We start from the raw sequence: 23,759 nt of genomic DNA on the forward strand, positions 1-23,759 counted from the left end.
ATTTTAATACAACAGAAATGGTAACTGAACTTCCAAGTTTTGTTAGTAATATTTGTATGTCCCTGGAAAATGTCCATTAAAACAATCAATTCTTTGGTTTAAATATTAATGGAGAATTACAATGTATCAGAGGCGCAGAATCAATTGTGTCAAGGTGGTACTGTTTGTGGTGATTAAATCAGATTTTCTTCCTGTACATCATTTTCCCCAGCAAAAGGGTACTGATTACAGACAGGTTAAAAACATCCAGACAGTGTAAGGCATCCAGGTATTTTTCCTAGGTCAAAATTGTCCAGAATATGTCAGTTTTCAACTCAAGAAGCTTAGAATAAACTAAACTTGCTAATTTCAAGTGCAGGTCTCCCCACCTCCCCTTATTCCATTTGTCTGTCTGCAAGCCACATTATGCACCCCCAGTTCATTTATGCATTTACTCCTGGAAGATTTCAAGTTGGGAGGCTATTTAAGGCTGTTTAGGATTCCATTTTTCTCAGCTGTTACCAGTCAGTTGTCACCAGTACTTTGGAGGTTTAGTGGAAGAGAGGTGGCAATGACTTCATTACTCTTTCCAACTGCCATAAATAATTTGCATCAAAAAAGTACCTACTGAATTAATGCCTTAGTCTTCTGGAAAAGGATACAGAAAAACAGGAATGTTACAGCGTTTGGGAAAGGGGAATCTGAAAAATGAAAATCTGGGCTGGAGTAAAAGAATAACAAACTTGGTAGTGTTTTAAATATCACAATTTCATTGGCGGAATTGCACACTTTCCCAAGCTCAGGTGTTTTTACTTAATACCCATATACTATGCATTAAGATGTAGTATGATATCACAACTTCAGTGCATTTAAAAATCAAATCTACGATTTTTGTAGAGTCCTTGACTATAAGTCTGGTTTAAATTATCTCAAAACAACACACTAGGAACATCTGTTTAGCTCAGTTGAAGTTTCGAGAGCCAATACCAGCTGTTGGGGGAGGGATTTCACACATGTGTTACTCAAATCCTAACCAAATCTTATTTTTTTCATTCCCTTAATGATGCCTCCAAAACCAATAGGGTAAAGCAAACATTAGAATAAAAAAGAAGAGAAAAAGGGAGGGAGGAAGAGAGGAGAGAGGGGGAGAGAGAGAAGAAAAAAAGATTACTTACTCAATGCTTTGATGCATGTGACCAAGACCAAAATGATCACCCTCTCCAATTCAATACAGTATTAGCATGAGGACAAAAGGCATTTAAAAATCAATTTGGAGTTATTTCTAGTGGGGGTTGCCTAATCTTTGCAAGTTGAGGAATGAGAATATTCCCCAACGTTGAAAGGGCCCTCAAGTATTTTTCTCCTTTAAGCGGCAATCTAATTTTCACAGAGAATTCATTCGGTGTCATTGTTTTGGTTTTAGGTGTCTGTCCTGCCAGGCAGGGGCCATGCACAAGGGCTGCATCTATCTTGAAGTGTGCACAATGGCCTCTCTTGCGGCTCTCTCTCTCTGTTATTGATCCTTACAGATGCTCCAAAGCCCTTCCCCCACCTTTCTCCAAATCCCAACCCCCATTCTGAAAGATAGCTTAAGAAATAAGACTTCCTGCCTAGCGACTGGCAGGGCTGAAAGACCAGATTGTATGACTCCACAGATCAGGCCTGCCACAGTGAAAGCTTGAATAGAGTTAACCCTCTGTGAACTAAAACAAAACATTTGTATGCCCAGCTGTGACAAAGGTTAATTTAAATGGACAAGGGCCCAATATCTAAAACCAGGCAATGCTTTTTTTACAGTAGCATTTTCACTGGCCTCTTTTGTAAGCAGTTGATTTTGCCTCTTAAGCTTCCAAAACCTCCTTCAACTGGGATAATTCATTTTGCTTTACTAGAATTTTCAATGAAAGATTCAGGTGAACAGTTTTAAATTCATTTCCTTATTTTATGGAAGTTCTTGTTTTGGTACCGTAAGTTATTTTCTGCAGTTGAATGGCTAAGAAAAACTGAAGTTTCAAAACTTAAATATGAACCAGGGGAGAACTTCCTGTGCAAAACTTTTTTCTCTTTCAGAGCTAGCGGACTACATATCACTAAGAGACTCAAGCTGGTCAAAAAAAAAATCTAAATACTCCAGAGTCATTCCTTCTAAACTCATGTAATAACTGCTCTGGGACTCTGCCAGCTCCTAAACTCCTGTCCAATAGATCCAAAGCAAATCTTACTTCTTAAACTACTCCCTTTTGGAAAAGCTAGTATATCCAGGATAATTTAACAAAGAATTTCTGCGCATATTGGGAGAGGAGGCTGTTCAAGATAAGTAACAGGCCTTACATATAACTGGTATTTTCTACGAACTTTCTTTTGTTTCTGCTAACTTACACTAAAAACCAGTACTTCTGGTATATAAGGTGCTGGGGGACAACATATAAGGGAGGAAAGAAGCCCAAGGTTACTAAAAAGAAGAATGCTATTATCAGAGGGGGTCCCACTTTCCTGGTTTGTGCATCCCCAGAGTGAGAATGAAACTGCAAAGCTGCCTATGGCAGATGTTAGCCATGCTGCAAGGGGCTGGGAAGCTTTCCCAGGACCAGCTATTTCATAGGGTTAATGCCAGTCCTAGAAATTTATCAACTGCCTCAAAGAGTCGGGAACTCTTCTCAGCAGTGCTTGCCTTTAAGAAAATCAAACTCTTCGCAAACTCTTAGCTTGTACTTTATAAACATGGCAAAACTTTAATACTAAGATTCATCCATTTTATCTGTTCCTTCAGCTCTGTCTTTCCTGGCCTAAATAATAAAGTTATGGAAAAGTGGGGTTTCTCATGTAACTAGGAGACTATCCCAAATAAACAAGTTGTAACACTAGTGACTATTCATTACATACACACACATGCAGAAAATGTACCCATTTAAAAAGCAACCCACTTAAAAAGAAATTAGCAATGGCTTAGTCTTATATCCCAAACTGTAAAGTATAGAAGTTCCCCCACAGAGGATGAGGCTGCCTTATCAATGGCCTCATGACCCCAATTCTATCTATAATTAACGGTAGTAAATAAGGTTTTGGCAGATAGTGAACTGGATTAAGGAATTGAAAATATAAACAACTTCTGTCAAGAAATACACAGAACAATTTTTAATGTAAATTTTATCTACGTACTGAAACGTAAATTTAATTTTTTTCAAGTCACTATAAAATTTAAATGAATCCCCCTTCTTCTGCTCTTCATCAACCACAACAATGAATTCACTGCAGTTCTCTCTCTCAATTATTTTCTCCATTCCAAAACATTTACAGCCACTTGCTACATACATGAAAACTTTCTAGCTGAATTCTGCAAAGACACAAAAAAACAGTTGTCTGTGGACTGCCTCCCTTCTCCCTCAAGGCTATTTGCTCTAAACCTTCAAAGAAAATTTCTAACCCTTAGATTTGGGCCCCAGACTGTTCCTTACCTTCCCATGTCTCCATTTCATGCTTCTTGTAGTCTGTTGAAAAGTTCTATTGCAGCCATGAAGAAACAGAGATTACAGGACAAGTCCAGCTTGATGACTACCCTTCCGACACTTGGTCAATTTCTCTAAGCCGGGACTACGACAGTCATCCTCACAGGTCAGTTTACAAGCTGGTCATGTGATTACAAAGTTCAGGCTCTAAGGTCACAACGTGTATGGAGTTCGTTTATTACCAAAGGTTATCTAAGTGGAACTGATAGACTTATTTTCTTTAGTTAACAATACTGCTTAGCACGTCTTTCTGAAAACTATTATGGGAACCATTTCATGGGAAATTCTCTTCCAGTCTTCTTTAAGCTAAGATCCTAAAATTAAAAGGCAGCATTTAAAAATAATTTATTTAAAAGGATTCTGGTATATGGGGTTTCTTTTCTTTTTTTTTTTTCAAGAGTTATTCTATGCTATAGTCTTCCGTACTGGATTAGAAAATTTAAAGCCAAAACCTTTGGCCTAAGGGAAAGACAAAACGGAAACTCAATGTTAGGTATGTAGGGTTTTTCTGGGGGGTATGGGGGACGTGCAGGAGTGGGATTCCCTGTTTTCTGTCATTATAATAAACAATGACAAGGCAAATTCCTCTAAGAAAATTAATACATGGAGCTAAGAGTTGTTTGCAGGGCTTACTTTAGCCCTTCATTTCCATGCTCTGGTTATCTATACTAGTTTGAAAGAATGCTCTGATTATACACATTAGTTTGGAGAAAGGAAACTCAGTCTGCAAAATCCTTTTACAAAGCAAAAGTTACTAATTTCACCACCCCCCATCCTCACCCTTAGCCAAAAGTTTACACCTTCAAACTAAGCTTCTTGCTTCATTCCCCTAAAACTCGGAAGATCTTAAACAACATCATGCTATAGCTTCCCTGATTCGTGAACCACACCAGCAGCATGCAGCAGAGTGTATAACACCAAGTGTGCACATACACACTCATACCTTACCACAGTACCCCAAAGGCTGGCAAATTGGAGCCACGTGCTAATGGCACATGATGTCAAACATTCAGCTAAACATTCAAGTATCAGGACACAATAAAAGCGCAAGTTCCACTAAGAAGGTGGAATGGCCCCAAGAGAAACTGATTCCTGAGGATAAATGTTTTTTAACTGTGTCAAATGGTTCATTCTATGAAATCTCCCCTCCCAATTTAGCTTTAGGAATAACTTAAACGCTATGTACACTTTACAGCAGTATTCCAGAAAAAGGAGACCCTTCCTGGAGTAGGACTGGAATCTGTCACTTAGCAGCCATATAACTGAATGGCAAATATTGCTACTACCATTACTAGAGGGCTTTTCTAACCAATAGAGAGCATTAGGGTCATCTTACAAAGTATGGCCTAAAGAGAAAGTGATCAATGATTTAGAGGAGGAAAAAGGCTACAATTTGTCTAAAAATAAATATTCTGCCACTGCCATGACACACTTTACTCCATCATAAATATACTGACCAGCTTTCCCACCCCCACCCCAACCCCATAGATTAATATTTTCTTCTCAGTCCCTGTGGATTGAATGTAGTTCTTAAATGATTTTAGTAAAGTGACTACAAATAGAATGAGGGTGGAAAAAATGGAAGGGGAAGGTCCAGAAGCAAAAAGCTACTCAACTGGAAACACTTAAAGGGCAGCTCTCTGTCTCCCTGAAGGATATGGATTTATTAGAAATATCTGTACACAACAGAGGTGTAGTAAGCCTCTGTGCTTTATTGCACCAACTTTTGGAGGACAAGATGAATAAGGAGCTATTAGTCTAATTTCTGCTACGAAGACTGAAGCAGACACCTTGATTTTCAAGATGAATCCAACTAACAATCCTTGATGCACCCATAAGCCTGAGAACAAATCTTTAACATAGCTTAATGAGACAATTAAGTTTTATCTTTGGATATGGAGCCACATTTCTTCAGCACTGTCAGTCCCACAAGTTTTTTGAGAGCACTTTATAGACTCTACTGGGAGGAAGAGGGAAGAGAAGATGAACACACACCACAGTGCCCATGTGAATGCAAAAGATGAACTCTAAATCTTATTTATTTATTTAATTTTTTGAAACAGGACCTCACTCTGTCACACAGGTTGGAGTGCAGTGGCGCAATCGTGGCTCACTGCAGCCTCCACCTGGGCTCAAGCGATCCTCCCGCATAAGCCTCCCACATAGCTGGGACTACAGGGGACTACAAGCACGCACCACCATGCCTGGCTAATTTGTAAAAATGTTTTGTAGAGATTGGAGTCTATGTTGCCCAGGCTGGTCTTGAACTCCCGGGTTCAAGTGATCCACCTGCCTTAACCTCCCAAAGTGCTGGGATTACAGGCATGAGCAACCACACCTGGCCTAAACACTAATTTTTAACTACGGCTCCAAGTAAGATTGTTTAGCTGGGGACGCGTGTGCACATCAGTAGTTCCAGCTGTTCAGGAGGTTGAGGCAGGAGGAAGGCTTGAAGCCAAGGGTTTGAGGCTGCAGTGCACTGATTGTGGCGTGTGAATAGTCACTGCACTCCAGCTTGGCCAACAGAGTGGACTCATCCCTATTTAAAAAATAAATAAAAAAAAAGAGAGAGAGAGAAGAAAAGTCATTTAAGATTAACAGAGGTACTGGAATTTATAAATGGGAAGAAGAGAGAAAACAGGAAATCAACATTTTCTGTTTTAATACTGGCTTTGAAATGTGGAAAAAAAGTAGATGAACAAAATTATAAATCCAAACATACGTAGCATTTGCATAATGCAAATCTAATGGAGTCCAAGTTATTAGTTTTTAAATTCAGTTCTTTATATAACATCCTTCATAAAAATGAAACCAAATAAAAACAAATCAAAAAGGAGGGGCAGGGTAAAATTAAAAAAAAAAAAAAAGGGAAAGAGAGAAAAAAAATAAAATAATAAGATTTATTGTTTCTCCTCAGCATCCTCCTTGGTCTCCTTCACCGAAAGAGCTTTTAGCTTTTCCGCCACTTTTTCGGCATGATCGTTTTTTGCCCGATCTTTTCTTTTCTCTCTCTCCAATCTCTTTCCTGCATTCTTCAAACTTTGTTTTGAATTTCTGTGCATTCTCAGCATTCAGGAAGCGGATGGCCAGCAGCTCTGGCTTGGGGCACTCGTCATTCCAGACTCAGGCATGGTCATTACCCACGTTGGGTTTCAGCTCCACCATTGGCGTGATGCAGCGGCGGGCACAGATCTTCCGGGTTTTGTCCCTCCTCATGAGGAGGTGGGTGGTTCCTTTCTCCTTGTGCTTCAGGATCTTGACGTCACCAGTGGCTCGCTCCTTCCATCCAGGGAGATCTTTCTCTGAGGCAAATCACAGTTTCGCCCCCATTTTAAAAAGTTCCGCTTCGGCCGCGGGCGATGGCTAACTCCTGTAATCCCAGCACTCTGGCAGGCCGAGGCGGGTAGATCACTTGAGGTCAGGAGTTTGAGACCAACCTCGTCAACATGGTGAAACCCCGTCTCTACTAAAAATACAAAAATTAGCTGGGTGTGGCGGCGGGCGCCTGAGGCAGGAGCAGAGATGGCGCCATTGCACTCCTGCCTGGGCGACAAAAGCGATACATCGTCTCAAAAAAAAAAAAAAGTTCCTCTTCATCTTCTCCCAGCGTTTTAAAATTTCTTGCTCAGGAAGAGAAACTATTGGCTCAAACTGAGGGTCATGGTTGGACTCGTCTGCATTCTCAATGGAAGTATCCTGGTCCTTCTCAATGTCCTTGGCAGCCGCCATGAGGGCGCAGCGGCGGCGGCGGCTCGGCTGAGTCGGTCATCGCTGGCTCCGCGGCCTCTCGGCGACTACTCATAGCTCCTTCCCTCTGCGTCTGGCCACGGAGTCCAAATTATGAATGGCAGAACCTTAGTTAACCACCAAGAGGTTGTTTCCACTTTCATTTTAAAGATGGACAAAGCTGAAGCTCAAAGAAAGGAAGAGGCAGGAGTCATCAGACCAATAGAGAAGAAAATCAAATATCCTAGTCCTCTATTCCACTAAACCACGTATCTTGAGGACAGGAAAAGGCAAAGCCTCTTTTGAGATGTTTAACACCATTCCCCATATGTTTATTCAAACAGACGCTCTCAAAGATGACTGCAGATTTTGAGGCTGAAGGGGTAATGTGAATTTAGTCCTTCAGGGTAAAACAAAAGACAGCAAATCTAGTGGCCACATGATCAGTAGAATCATTTCTGCCTTTTTTAAGAACCCTTCAATGAATGTCTGATGCAAAGTGAAAGCCAGGTGACCATTTTCAAGGAGAGGGACTTGTATTCATTTTAGAAAATCAGGACCATGCAGCAAATGTTTAAAATTCCTTTTTAAACTTACAGAGGTTAAAACAAAAAACAAGAGCCCAAGATCTCTGGTTCTCATCTGTCAGATCCTTGATACAGACGTTCCCTATGGCAAGGGAAAGAGTAACTTAATTCACCTAAATAGGAATAATGAAATCACAGTCAAATGAAGTCCATATTATCTGGAACTAAGAAGCAAAGCTCCTGAAAGTGAAAACAGAATGAGAGCAACAAAGAACATCCTTGGATACAATTTCCAGTTATGCCTTCAACTCCTGGAGGTGGAAACAATTCATAGTTCAGGAAAAAACTCAAGAGTTGGAAGCTAAAATAAAATATTCCAGAAACCAGGTTTTAAAAATCCAGGTCTACAAACACTCATGGAGTGTCTCCTATTAGCTAGGCACTATGCTGGCTATGTTGACATAAAATAATATTATGTGATCCTTGCCCTAGAAACACTCATCATCTGCTGACCTCTCTAACCTTATTTCTCACCACTCCATACTAACTCACGTGGAGTGCACATAGACTAAACAGATAAATGACAGTATGATGTTATGAGTACTGTAACTAAAGTGGGTAAGAAAAGTGTTAAAGAAACAAAGATGAAGAAGCAATTCATTAGAATAGACTGAGGTGCCACAGAGGGCATTACATTTGAGCTGAACCTTGAAGTTCCACAGGCAGATAAGTAGGAAAGGTATTTCAAGACCTGAAGGAAGAAGGAGAAGGACTAAAGATGATCTCAAAAGATTCTGTAACGCCAATGCTATGTAAGAGTAATATGACTGGCTGTGGGGAAACAAAAAAAAAAAAAAAAAAAAAAAAAAAAGACTGTTACAGAGGGTGCTTTAAAGAAAAAAAAAAAAAAAAAAAGGCTGGGCGTGGTGGCTCACACCTGTAATCCCAGCACTTTGGGAGGCCGAGGCGGGTGGATTACCTGAGGTCAGGAGTTTGAGACCAGCCTGGCCAACACAGTGAAACACCGTCTCTACTAAAAATACAAAAATTAGCCAGGCGTGGTGGCACACGCCTGTAATCCCAGCTACTCGGGAGGCTGAGGCAGGAGAATTGTTTGAGCCCCGGAGCCAGAGGCTGCAGTGAGCCAAGATCGCACCACTGCACTCCAGCTCGGCCGACAGAGTGAGACTCTCTCTCAAAACAGCAAACAAACAAAAAGACTGGCTGGGTGCAGTGGCTCACACCTGTAATCCCAATACTTTGGGAGGCCGAGCTGGGAGAATCGCAAAGTCAGGAGATCAAGACCATCCTTGCTAACATGGTGAAACCCCGTCTCCACTAAAAATACAACAAATTAGCCAGGCGTGGTGGCGGGCGCCTGTAGTCCCAGCTACTCAGGAGGCTGAGGCAGGAGAATGGCGTGAACCTGGGAGGCGGAGCTTGCAGTGAGCCAAGATCACGCCACTGCACTCCAGCCTGGGTGGCAGAGGGAGACTCTGTCTCAAAAAAAAAAAAACCAAAAACAAAAAAAGAAAAACAAGACTATTGGCCAGGCGCGGTGGCTCAAGCCTGTAATCCCAGCACTTTGGGAGGCCGAGGCGGATGGATCACGAGGTCAGGAGATCGAGACCATCTTGGCTAACATGGTGAAACCCCGTCTCTACTAAAAATACAAAAAACTAGCCGGGCGTGGTGGCGGGCGCCTGTAGTCCCAGCTACTCGGAGGCTGAGGCAGGAGAATGGCGTGAACCCGGGAGGTGGAGCTTGCAGTGAGCCAAGATCGCGCCACTGCACTCCAGCCTGGGTGACAGAGCGAGACTCCGTCTCAAAAAAAAAAAAGAAAGAAAAAGAAAAACAAGACTATTATAGAGTATGCTTATATAGGCTCAGCAAGATGGCTCACACCTGTAATCCCAGTACTTTGGGAGGCAGAGGTGTGTGGATCATTTGAGCCCAGGAGTTCAAGGCCAGCCTAGGAAACACAGCGAGACCCCTGTCTCTGTGAAAAATTAGCCAGTATGATGGCACACACCTGAAGCCCCAGCTATCCTAGCTGAGGTGGAAGGGTTGCTTGAGAGCCTGGGAGGTTGCAGTGAACTGTGATCATGCCACCCCACTCCAGCCTGGGCGGCAGAGCAAGATCCTGCCTCAAAAAAAAGAACAGCCTCATGTTAACAACCAAATGCAATATATGTACTTTTAGATCCTGATTTGAACCAAACAATTGTAAAAAGACATTTTGGGGACAATCCAGGAAATTTAAATATGTGTAAGACATTTAATTAGATAAGTTTCCTACCTGCAAACTGAGGAACCTGGAAAAGGTGAGCTTTTCCTCCATTTAAAATTTCTCACAATTCCCCAGTCAAGATTTTATCCATGAATTTTTAAAGTATCCCAATCAAGAACAGATTATAATATGAATAAATAAGTCCTTTTTGAATGAAAAGAAAACAAAGGAATCAGATACAGAGCATATAAATATAAATGCAGTCAACTATTGTGTCTCCTGAGAGGTCTAAACAAGTTGGGACTTAATCATCACATATGGCACCCATGACTGTTTACCTTCTTCTCAATTAAGACCCAGATTGGCCCAGAGATTAATGCAAATAAATACTCTAGCTCTGAACACAGCAACAGCTCAAACTGCTGTTAAGCAACATGTGAAGCTGAAGTAAAAAAAGATCAAAGTTGTAAAAAGCAAGTCTCAAACTTGGGGCAGAGTAAATTGACAGGCTTTCTCCTTTGGTGTTGCTGTAAAGGTAGACCACTTGAAGGTTAGTTGTTTCCAAGCCAACTCTGGTTTCAGCCCTGACTTCTCTGGTTGTTTCATTTGTCCATACATCCATCTATGTGACCTAGAGACAATGTCAGATGACATAGGAAAAGACTTCTATCCAAAAAGAACTCAGTTCTATGTGAGAACTCTGAGAAAAGGCAAGATAAAATACCCCCAGTGAGTGTGGCATGATCTCATTGAGTCCCATCAGTGGTTCCCAGGAACCTAAGGTACAAAGGCCCACACTCCTAAGGCCCTCCCTCTATAACCCAGCTCTTCCCAACTTCTTCAGCTTCATTTCCCACCACTCCTTGTAAGTACCCATTACCCCAGCCATGCTGACCCACTTACTTATAGTGCAAATATTATACTAAGCTATTCTATTTGCCTGGAATAACTCTTCTCACTATTTCCTTATAGTTTCCACTCCCACTTACTAATCTTACTGGACTCAATTTAAAAATCCCCTCCTCTGTAAAATATTTTAAGACTCCATTCTCCCAGACTTAAAATCAGACAAAGTCAAATTGCACCCTTCTTCCACGCTGCCTGGATCCCTAAAATATACTACAACATTACTCATCAAGTAGTATTTTTATTTTACAATTCTATCCTTTCTTATTAATCTCATGTACTCCAAAGAGTCAAGCCCAGGGCTGTCTTCAGTTTAGTATATAAAAGGCTTTCATAATATGTTAAAGCAATTAGATGGCTCCTCGAGAGGTGTGTGTGTTGTGTGGGTGGGGTACAGTTCTTCTGTTGAACTTCTTAATAGTGCATTCATATTCTTCTTCATTTTCACATTTTCTAACTCTTTCATCTTACCTCACATAAGGTTTTTTCCCCTAGACAAACTCTACTTCAGAGTCTCCCATGTGTCAGGCCCTCTGTTAAATATACATTTTCTGATTTAGAAGCCTACCTGAGACTAAATCTTCCAACAATGAAGGGCTGGTACTGGTAGTCAAAGGTTCCTGATCAATATGTCATTTGCCGGGTTCCTGCATCAGTGTAGAACCACATGTTGCTGATGATCTTTTGATTAACATGTATAACATATGTATCTGTCACTGGATTCCAACATATGAGACCAAGGACTGTGCCCCATATTTTTGCCAACCAGTGTATCTCCAGTGCTTGAATATTTGTTGACTGAAGGAAGGAAGGAAGGAAGGAGTTGCTTCAGAGAGCAGCAACATAGGAAAGGGAGGAAAAAAACCCTTCAGGAATACAAATAGACCACCTTAGGCCAGCCATTCCTGCAAAGCCAAAACCAGTTTTCCCAGTCCCAATTCCAACTCCAGTAAATCCTACCCATACACAGATCTCTCCTCTAATTGAGGGATTGGCTGTAATAAATCTGACAAGATCAGTTCCAAACAGCAAGTGGCAATCCTACCTGCACCAATCTATCCCTTTCTACTCTACTAAAAATTGAACTCTCTAAGGATAGGCACAGGTAAAAGGACAACAGGGGCTTATGCAGTCTTTCTTTAGGGTAGAACTTGGTTCCTGATGGCAAAGGAATCTATTTTTATCAAACAAGAAATAACGCACATAATCTCAATCTGAGTCAACTACACTCAGCAACTGAGCCTTATCCTAGGTCCTGGAGTCAGGAACTGCTCCCCTGAATCTCACATCCTGATATCCAACTGCCTCCTGGGCATCTCCACCTAGATGTATCCATCAATAAGCACCTCAGACAAGTCTAAACCTGTTTTCCTTTAAAAATCTTTTCCTCTTTCTGGGCTCCCTGTTCAGTGAAAGGCATCAACCACCCAAGCCAAAAACCTGGCACTCTTTCCATGGCTCCTTCCTCCTCTTTGACTACACCCACATACAACCTTGTCATAAATCCTGTCTTTTCTACCCCCTCAAAAGTAGCTGAATCAGCTACGCTGAAGAGGTATTTACTAAAAAAAGATGGGATAATTTGAGCATCACTTAAAAATTATTAAATAGGGCACAGTGGCTCACACCTGTAATCCCGGCACTTTGGGAGGCTGAGGTGGGTGGATCGTTTTGAGTCCAGGAGTTCAAGACCAGTCTGGGCAATATGGCAAAATCCCATCTCTACCAAAAATACAAAAAATTAGCTGGATGTGGTAGTGCACGCCTGTGGCCCTAGCAATTAAGGAAGCTGAGATGGGAGGATTGCTTCTTGAGCCCCGGGAGGCAGAGGTTGCAGTGAGCAGAGATCGTGTCACTGCACTCCAGCCTGACTGACAGAGCAAGACCCTGTCTTGAAAAAAATAATAATTTTTAAAATGAAAAAAATATTAAGGGGAAAAATCAATATTTATCTTGCCTTTCCTAGATGAATTATACCACAGGGTAATAAACAGCTGTGGATAAATTTCTTTATAGAAGCATTCCAGCTGATAAATAAATGAGACATACTGGAATTAGAATAACACTGTGAAATAATAGATTCTAGATACCAATCATCAAACGCTGCTACATTACAAAAAGAGAGAACAAGACAGTACATATCTTCTGATGGAAGAACTCAACACCCCCATGAAGTAGTCTTGCCAAAAATGTTGGATCTGAAGGTTTGAAGTTGACTAAGTCTCTATATCCATCTTCTAAAATAAAAGAACTACAAAGTTCAAAAGAACACATTCATCTACATTACAAGGATGTAATCGGCAACATCTGGGTGTGGTAAATTCAACAAGACAAACCACCAGTGTATCTTAGAGGGCAAAAAAGATGGAGGAGAAATCTACAGATTAGGAAGACTAACCTGGGCAACAAAGTGAGATCCATCTTTACAAAAAATTTGCCAGGTGTAGTGATGCATGTACCTGTAGTCCCAGCTACTTGCGAGGTAGGAGTATCACTTGAGCCAGGAGTTCTAGGTTACACTGAGCTGTGATCATACCACTGTACTCCAGCCACTCCAGCCTGGATGACAGAGCGAGAGTGAGACCCTGTCTCTTAAAAACAAAAAACCCTCGCACCACTGCATTCCAGCCTGGGCAACAGAGCACGACTCTGTCTCAAAAAACAAAAGCAAAAAAACACCAAACAAACAAACCCCACACTTTTAAAGGATAAGGATACATGTTGGAATAGTAACAAATGAAATAATGATACTTAATACTTGCTTCAAAATAAAGTGGAAAATGAATGGGTGGAAGTATGAGTGGGACAGTGTTAGCCATTGGATGATGGTTGTTGAGGCTGGTACATGGCTTCATTATACTACTTTGTATTTCTATTTTTGTTTTATAAAAATTAAAGCACACAAATAAATCTTGAATCCATCTATTTGTTTCTGTCATCACTCTCACAGTCTTGGCCACCACTATCTCCTATCTGGCTTATTTCAGTAGCTTCTTTTATGGGTATGTCTTGCTTGCTCCTTGCTTTTTCCTTTCTCTTTTTCTGCATCACCTTCCTGCAATCCATTCTCCATCCTGGCTGCGAAGACTCAAGTAAAACCATGCCAGTTCTACTTAAAACCTTTCACTGCCTTCAGAATAAAGCACCTTCCCAACCTCATAAGAGCCTTCCTCTCCCTTCTCCCTTCTCATATTCCCAATGCTCTCAGCAAATAGTGCTATTTGCAGTTTCCCAAATGCGCCTTTGCACGTAGTGTTACTTCTGCCTGGCTAGTTTCCATGAATTATTTAATTCTCAGCAAATTCAGGCATGACATCTTCTAAGAAATCTTCTGCTACTCTTCCCTGCCCTAAAGGTTCCAATTCTATGAATGTCCACTGTTTCATCCCTTTGTGTGCCTGCCTCCATGTGTCCATGGGTCTGTGAATATTCCAAGAATAAGGGACCAGTGTTTGATTCATTTTTGTATTCCTGGAATCTATCACAGAACACAGCAAAAACGGGTACTTGATATATATCTGAATGATTAAAAAAAAAAAAAAAAAAAGGCCTCGGCTTCCAAGAAATCCATCATTCTACAGAAGGAGCTAAATAAAATAAGGGGCAGCCTGGAATTACATACTTAGGAGTCAAACTTGGTATCAAATAGCAACTATACAACACGCATTAATTTTGTAAACTTGGGCAAGGCACTTCAGTTCTCCTAAGTCTGTTAAATGGTAACAGTGATTCTTCAGGGTTATTGATAAATAAGTATACAGTTCAAAGCAACTAAAATTATCTTTAACAACACAACCCTATGTTCACATGACAGTGAGATAATTTAACTCCAAGAACACAGGGTATGTGCCATCACCCACTGGCAGCTCCTCTGAACCCAAAGGCCATGGGCACCTCTTGTCAATAGGAACCTATCTCTGCTTGGTAAACTGAGGAAAGGGGATACTGCTTCCTTGCTACTTTCTAAGTTCCTGTTCCCTCTCTGTATATAGTCACTCATCTTTCTCTTTGGTGAATCCTGAAATATTATTCAATCCTGGACTTTGGAACTCAAGTTTTTGTTAGTTTAACCTTTAAACATGTTGAGTAAAGGGAATGGGTATCAGAGATTAGGATACACACTCCAGCACAAGGGACAATAAAACTTCATGCTGCTCCTAGACATCCTGGAACTGCAACTCAGGCCCCATTCTCTCAAGCTCAGGACTTTTTATTTTTTCTTTTATAGAAAGATAGAATAAGCTGGGCATGGTAGCATATCCCTATGGTCCCAGCCACTCAGGAGGCTGAGGCAGAAAGGTCACTTGAGCCTAGGAGTTCTGGGCTATAGTACGCTATGCCAATCCGGTGTTCTACACCAAGTTCATCTTCAACATGGTGATCTCCCAGGAGCCGGGGACCACCAGGTTGCATAAGGCGGGATGAACTGGCCTAGGTCAGAAATGGAGCAGGTTAAAACTCCCATACTGATCAGAAGTGGGATTGTGCCTGTCAGTAGCCACTGGATTCCAGCCTGGGCAACACAGTGAGACCCCATCTCTTTAAAATTAATAAATAGGAAGATAGAATAAAAGAGAGGTTCAGCAAACAAATTCTAGGGTTAAATCGAGTTTCAAATTTTGGATCCTGTAAATTTACTAGCTATGTGACTTTAGGTAAATTGCATAACTTGTCTCAATTTCCTCATCTATAAAATAGGTTGTTAGCATTACCTACCCCATGGGGTCTTTGTGAGAACTGAAAGAGATAATCTTATGAAAAATGTTCAACATAATGCCTGGCAAACAGTAAATTTTCAATAACTTACAGTTAATATTACTTAGAATAATGTTTCTCATAAAATAATACCTGGGAGGGCACGGTGGCTCACACCTACAGTCCCAGCACTTTGGCAGTCTAAAGGATGATCGCTTGAGGCCAGGAGTTCAAGACCAGCCTGGGCAACATAGTGTAACCCTGTCTATACATACATACATACATACATACATACATACATACATACATACATACATAAGCAAGCTAGCCAGCCAGCCAGCCAGACATGGTGGCAGACGACTATAGTCCCAGTTACTTGGGAAGCTGAAGCATGAGGATCGCTTGAGCCCAGGAGGTCGAGGCTACAGTGAGCCATGATCACGCCATTGTACTCCAGTCTAGGAGACAGAGCAAGACCCAGTCTCAAAAAAATAAATAAATAAAATAATTTCATGCTTAGTAGGGGGAAAAATGACAACCAGAAAACAAAATTTAAAAAAGAAAAAAAGCACTTTCTAAATTTTATTTTTATTTTACGTTTCAGGGTACATGTGCAGCATGTGCAGGTTTGTTACACAGGTAAATGTGTGCCATGGTGACTTGCTGCATGTATCAACCAATCACCCAGGTATTAAGCCCAGCATGCCTTAGTTATTTTTCCTGATGTTCTCCCTCCCCCACCCCCCAACAGGCCCCAGTGTGTGTTGTTCCCTTCCCTGTGTCTGTGTGTTCACATTGTTCAGCTCCTACTTATAAATGAGAAAATGCAGCGTTTGTTTGTCTGTTCCTATGTTAGTTTGCTGAGGATAATGGTTTCCAGCTCCATCCAAAGGAGCTGCAAGGGACACAATCCTGTTCTTTTTTATGGCTGCATAGTATTCCATGGTGTAATGTACCACGTTTTCTTTATCCAGCCTATCATTCATGGGCATTTGGGTTGATTCTATGCCTTTGTTATTGTGAACAGTGCTGCAAAGAACGTATGTGTGCATGTAACTTTATAATAAAATCATTTATATTCCTTTGGGTATATACCCAGTAATGGGATTGCTGGGTCAAATGGTATTTCTGGTTCTAGGTCTTTGAGGAATCACACACCGTCTTCCACAACAGTTGAACTAACTGACATTCCCACCAACAGTATAAAAGCATTCCTATTTCTCTGCAGCCTCACCAGCATATGTTATTTCTTGACTTTTTAATAACCACCATTCTGACTGGTGTGAGATGGTATCTCATTATGGATTTGATTTGCATTTCTCTAATGATCAGTGATGTTGAACTTTTTCTGCTATGTTTGTTGGCTACATAAATGTCTTATTTTGGGAAGTGTCTGTTCATGTCCTTTGCCCACCTTTTTAATGTGTTTTTCTCTTTGTAAATTTGATTAAGTTCCTTGTAGATTCTGGATTACACCTTTGTCAGATGGACAGATTGCTAAAATTTTCTCCCATTCTGTAGGTTGTCTGTTCACTCTGATGATAGTTTCCTTTGCTGTGCAGAAGCTCTTTAGTTTAATTAGATCCCATTTGTCAAATTTTGCTTTTGTTGCAATTGCTTTTGGTGTCTTCATCACAGAATCTCTGTCTGTGCCTATGTCCTGAATGGTACTGCCTAGGTTTTCTTCTAGGGATTTTATGGTTTTGGGTTTTGCATTTAAGTCTTTAGTCCATCTTGAGTTGATTTTTGTATATGACGTAAGGAAGGGGTCCAGTTTCAATTTTCTGCATATGGCTGGTCAGTTCTTCCAGCGCCATTTATTAAACAGGGAATCCATCCTTTCCCCACTGCTTGATTTTGTCAGGTTTATTGAAGATCAGATGGTTGCAGATGTGTGGTCTTATTTCTGAGTTCTCTATCCTGTACCATTGATCTCTGTGTCTGTTTTTGTACCAGTACTACGCTGTTTTGCTTACTGTAGCCTTGTAATCTAGTTTGAAGTCAGGTAGCCGGATGACTCCAACTTTGTTCTTTTCGCTTAGGATTGTATTGGGTATATGGGCTCTTTCTTGGTTCCATATGAATTTTAAAATAGTTTTTCCTAATTCTTTGAAGAATGTCAATGGTAGTTTAATGGGAATAGCACTGAATCTATAAGTAACTTTAGGTGGTATGGCCATTTTCACAATATTGATTCTTCCTATCCATGAGCAAGGAATGTTTTTCTATTCATTTGTGTCCTCTCTGATTTCCTTGAGCAGTGGTTTGTAGTTCTCCTTGAAGAGGTCCTTTACTTCCCTTGTTAGCTGTATTCCTAGGTATTTTATTCTCTTCATAGTAATTGTGAATGGGAACTCATTCATGACTTGGCTCTCTGGTTATCTGTTGTTGGTGTATAGGAATGCTTGTGATTTTTACACACTGATTTTGTATCCTGAGACTGCTGAAGTTGCTTATCAGTTTAAGAAGCTTTTGGGCAGAGATGATGGAGTTTTTTAGATACAGGATCATGTCATCTGAAAACAGACAATTTGACTTCCTCTCTTCCTATCTGAATACCTTTCTTTCTTTCTCTTGACTGATTTCCTGGCCAGACCTCCTAATACCATGTTGAATAGGAGTGGTGAGAGAGGGCATCCCTGTCTTGTGTCAGTTTTCAAGGGGAATGTTTCCAGCTTTTGCCCATTCAGTATATGATATTGGCTGTGGGTTTGTCATATATGGCTCTTATTATTTTGAGGTATATTCCTTCAGTGCCTAGCTTATTGAAAGTTTTTAACACGAAGGGATGTTAAATTTTATAGAAGGCCTTTTCTGCATCTTTTGGGAGAATCTGTGGTTTTTGTCTTTAGTTTTGTTTATGTGATGAATTACGTTTATTGATTTGTGTAGGTTGAGCCAGCCTTGCATCCTGGGGATGAATCCAAAGTGCTCATGATGGATAAGCTTTTGATGTACTTCTAGATTCAGTTTGCCAGTATTTTATTGAGGATTTTTGCATTGATGTTCATCAGGGATATTGGCCTGAAGTTTTCTTTTTTGTCGTATCTCTGCCAGGTTTTGGTATCAGGATGATGCTGGCCTCATAAAATGAGTTAGGGAGGAGTTCCCCCTTTTCAATTGTTTGGAATTGAAGAAGAAATGGTACCAGCTCCTCTTTGTACCTCTGGTAGAATTCAGCTGTAAATCTGTCTGGCCCTGGGCTTTTTTTTGGTTGGAAGGCTATTTATTACTGTCTGAATTTCAGAACTCATTACTGGTCTATTCAGGGATTCAACTTCTTCCTGGCTCATTCTTGGGAGGGTGTATGTGTCCAGGAATTTATTCATTCCCAGATTTTCTAGTTTACTTGCATAGAGGTGTTTATAATTGTGTATTTCAAGAGTTCAATACACCAAGCTGAGGGAAGAGGTGCTTTTGACCCTAAATAACTTTCCTTTCTGAATCTCAGGTTGGAGTGCTATTTGAAGATATTACCTGGAATTATCTTTTTCCTGACCCATTCAGTAGTTTAGCCTTCTTCAAAACTTACTGTGGGGAAGGAGGAGGCAGGTACACTGGGCTTTGGAGTTAAACATGTTCAGTGTCCCACAGTAAGATACAGTAAGTTTCTTTTATCTCTGTGAGCCTCCACTTCCCTTACCAAACAAACAAACAAAAAAATCGGATCAGGCCATTTTGGTTGAGAATGTATGTAAAATACTTATCATTATCAGTAAAGTACTTATCATAGGCCCAGCAAACCTAGCAGTAGTTATTATTTTCCTTACTTCCAGGACCGTGAGTCAGGTTCTCCACAAGAATCTCTGTTTTCAAGACTGTTAGTGAGACAGAGTGCTTGCTTAGACATCCGTAGGGAAGAGATCCCCCAGAGGAGCCATCAAAGACTACTCTCCATTCTTTGCTCCAAAATTAGAGACAATTTAAGGCTGGGCACAGTGGTTCACACCTCTGATCCTAACACTTTGGGAGGCTGAGGCAAGAGGATTGCTTGAGGCCAGAAGTTTGAGACCAGCCTGGGCAATATAGTGAGACACCCATTTCTAAAAAATTAAAAATTAAAAGAAAAAAAATCAGCTGGGCATGGTGGCACATGCCTGTAGTCCTAGCTACTTGGGGAGCTGAGGTGGGAGGATCACTTGAGCCTAGGAGGTCGAGGCTCCAATGAGTCGTGATTACGCCACTGTGCTCCAGCCTGCACAACAGAGACCGTGTCTTAAAGAGAGAAAGGGAGAGACAGAGAGAGAGAGAGAGAGAGAGAGAGAGAGAGAGAAGAGAGAGAGAGAGAGAGAATGAACTCAGCATTCAGAGCAGGTCAACACTGAGCCATTCCGATTCTGTGCTAAGCTGGGGATGGGTAGGTCAAGATGAATGAGGCAAGATCTTGTCCTTCAAGAGTTCAAGCCAGTGTTAGGGATAATGATATCTGTCTTAGAAGAGGGACAAAATACAAGGTGTGCTCAGAGAAGAGGTGCCTGTGTCAGCTGGGGTTGCCAGTAGCTCACCACTATTTTCTTGGAACCTAATATGTATCTGATGAATGTCTGGAAGGGTTTCCCAGAGGAAGTGATAGCTGAGCTGTGCAGCTATACTGTTAGCTCCTTGTGTCCCAGAACCTTGTGCTTTTTGATAAGGTTTCCAAATAAAATTAAACAAGGAATTTAAAGCAGATGTCACGTAACAAAGGATAGGTTTTCACTGCTGACTTGAACCACTCTTCTCTTCTGCCCCTCACTCTCATAGTCCACCCAGATTCCCAGGACCAACCTTCATTTGGAACAAAAGACAAGATTTACTCTCCATAGAACTGACCCTGGGCTCAGATGTGTAAGGACAAATCACTGTGGAAAGCAGAGAAAAAATCAGTTGAAGGACTGAGAGGAGACCAATGACTTCTAGAAAATGCTTTCCTGGGACTTCTTCAAGCATCCCTTCTTGATAAGCCTGCTTGGACAGATACCTCAGCATCTCTGCAGGACTTAAACGGCACTGTAGCTAAAGGGAAGAGTACCAGGAACATAAGCGGGGGAGCGCACATCTCAGCATTATGCAAAGGAACCTCATAGATACTCCCCTCTTCTCAGTTACTTAACTGTGTTAGCAGATGGGCCAGCTGCAAATCACACCAATCTAAGAATTTGCCTGCCAAGGAATTATACCCTTAAAAATGATCCAATTTCAGTCACAACTCTTGTACTGTGGGTAAGGTAAACCCCCATATATCCTATCAATGCAATGCAAAGTAGTAGTTTGGGTTTTTCTTTCTTTTTTTAGCATCTTCAATCACACAACCATTATACAAATTGGTATAACATTTTGAGAGGTTATTTTTGGCATTATTTATTAAAGCCAAGCCCATGCTTTAAAATGCCCATGCCATTTAATATAGCAGTTCTAATTCTAGGAATGTACCCTACGGAAGTACTTGTACAGGAGTGAGAAGATATTCATGGCAGTACTGTACATAGTAGCTAAATAAATTTCAAAATTCAAAGCCAGGAATGGTGGTTTATACCTTTAATCCCAGCCTTTGGGAGGCTGAAGAGGAAGGATCGCTTGAGGCCAGGAGTTTGAGACCAGCCTGGCCAACATGGTGAGACCCTATCTCTACAAAAAATTTAAAAATTAGCTGGGTGTGGTGGCCCATATCTGTAGTCCCATCTATTTGGAAAGGATCAATTGAGCCCAGAAGTTTGATGCTGCAGTGAGCTAATAAGTTGCTACTGCACTCCAGCCTGGGCAAGAAAGCAAGACCCTGCCTCTAAAATAAAAATTAAAAAAAAAAAATTAAAATTAAGGCCTGGTACAGTGGCTCATGCCTATAATACCACCACTTTTGAAGGCCAAGGTGGGCAGACTGCTTGAGCCCAGGAGTTTGAGATCAGCCTGGGCAACATGACAAGACTGTCTCTAAAGAAATAAATAAAAATAAAAAACACAAAAATTAGCCAGGCATGGTGCCACACACCTGTAGTCCAAGCTACTAGGGAGGCTGAGGTGGGAGGATCGCTTGAGCCTGGGAGGTTGAGGCTGCACTAAGCCGTGAGCAAGCCACTTGCACTCCAGCCTGGGTGACAGGGCAAGACTCCATCTCAAACAAAACAAAAAATAAACAAGTGAATAAAAATTAAAAGAAAAACTCAAACTTTGCAATCAATAGGAGGATGGCTAATAAATCTGTATAATACAAAGAATATTACTGGCATGTAAATAAGTCTATAATATCTTGTTAATGAAAAGAATCAGTTTGATCTCATTTACAAAAACATACATTTAAAAGTACATAAAAGTTTACAGATGGACTTCTGCCACTCTAGCCAAGATGGAGTAATGGGAACCAGATTTGGCCACCTGACTGGGGCAACTACGGAGCTAGACAAACCATATAAAACAATGCTTTTCAGGTACTGGACTTCAGGCGGCAAAAGACAGTGACTCCAGAGAGAGAGGAAACAAACAAGGGAAGTCCTACAAATACCCACCGAAGCCCTGAATTTCTAGCCTAGAGCACAGGAAGGGAGAACCCAGGTAGAGCTCAATGGTCCGAGGAGTTGAGGATTAGAAGCGGGGAGTCCAGGAGGCCAGGGCAGCTGGAGTTCACAAATAAGAGGGCTAGCAGGGAGAGGGCTACGCAGAGAGAGCACAGCTGAAATCTGCAGAGGGGTCCTCCAAGTCTTCAGCTGAGGACTGATCAGCGCACATGTAAGAGAAAAACTACCCAAATCCGGGGAAAGAATCATCATCAAGGAGCAGAGGGAACAATTCTGGGGCTCACATAGGGCCAAGAATAGTTTTTTTCTCCAACAGCCAGAATGAAAAACTTTCAAAGTTAGAGAATTTATTTCCTGACGGTCCTAATTAGCATGTATATATCCCCCAACAACTGGCCCTCGGGTATTCTAAGAGCACTGATTCACTTATCAGATTAGCTGTTTGTCCTAGTCAATCTATAAATGATAGAATCTAAGACAGGTGGTGATGGCAGGTTTGTGGCATGAGAGATGGATAAGTCAGCAGGAGCCAGAGAGGCAAGTCCAACGGGTTGAGAGAATAGATCCTAAAAACATACTCTGCCTTAGGCTCATCTTGACATAGACAAAAGTCCACCACTATATGCAAAAATTCCCTTTGTCAGCTTGGCACAAAAATGACTATAAAGATAATATCATCATAACCCCTCCTCAATGAACTGGCTACCACAATGAACTTTTCTCTTTTTTTTCTTGGTGCTTTTCAAGTCTCTACAACTCTGCCCAAACAGACCTTCCCATTTAACATGTCCTTCTTCTTTCCAAGCGACACTCAAATGCATTAAAGATCACCTTGCAAGCCTATTCCTGGAAAAATGGCTCTTCACAATCTTATTTGCCCTTTTGGTCCCAGTGATACAACTGTGGATTCAAAGCCTGGTATTACTCTTTAAATGGTGTTCACTCAGTCCTGGTGAAGTTCACTTTTCATACAAATAAGATACTTGGATTCCACTGAATGTTTCTATTCAGATCAAGTTAATACAAAGTTGGAGAGCTTAGATCCTTTATCATGTAACTTTGAGAATTCTCAGATGAATGCAGCATAAAAAGAAATTGCTGAACTTCTAGGCTAAGACATTAAAAACTGCATAGAATGTAATTCCATCATTATAAAGCCCTAATTTAAAAGATAAACAAAAAGGGTAGGATGCTTTTTACAGTAGGATGCTTTTTACAGTAAGTGCTTCACAACTAGTCATAATGATTTGAAAATCAACACTCAGCAAAATGATAATAGGCCTCCGAGAGGAAAGTGGAGTAGGCACATATAGTTGGTGTTCCAACGTGGGTACCAGGTACAAAACTGAGAAGTAAAATCCTGGTCTCTTAAAGGCCCATACAGCTCCTTTAAAATCCTGTGTGTGTATATGGTGAATTCTATAGAGGTCAAACACTAGAAACTAGCAAAGGTTATTAAAATCAGTAGCAACACAGTATTTATTTCAACTGTTTCGTAATTCTAATTATCCCAACCTTCCAACTTTCTCCATTCTCCCACAGAACACCTAACAAATCCTTGTGAAATATAATAAGGGTTTTTGCTTTCTTTTTTTTCCCCCAGAATGATGCAAAACTTGGTAAGCAGACACTGAGCCCACAAGGCTTTTGTCAAAGAGCTGAACAAGAGACTGATTATAGGTCAAAATTTACATGTTCC

General features: G+C 41.0%; 1 protein-coding gene and 1 pseudogene across 3 annotated transcripts in view; both read right to left on the reverse strand.

Moving 5' to 3' along the window:
* Positions 1–23,759, reverse strand: part of NR6A1 (nuclear receptor subfamily 6 group A member 1) — a 259,222-nt gene that overhangs the window by 77,068 nt on the left and 158,395 nt on the right. Inside the window, exon 1 of one of the 3 annotated variants that reach the window (XM_009188122.4) lies at positions 3,435–5,598. The exons of the other annotated variants lie outside the window; for them this stretch is intronic. Coding sequence (XP_009186386.1) covers positions 3,435–3,450 — 16 coding nt within the window. The 5' untranslated portion in view covers positions 3,451–5,598. Of the gene's footprint in view, positions 1–3,434; positions 5,599–23,759 lie in introns of those variants that run through there. 3 annotated transcript variants of the gene reach the window in all.
* On the reverse strand, positions 5,736–8,601 carry LOC101008093 (annotated as a pseudogene).

This window comes from Papio anubis, chromosome 13, assembly GCF_008728515.1.
Source record: "Papio anubis isolate 15944 chromosome 13, Panubis1.0, whole genome shotgun sequence".
NCBI classification, from domain to species: domain Eukaryota; kingdom Metazoa; phylum Chordata; class Mammalia; order Primates; family Cercopithecidae; genus Papio; species Papio anubis.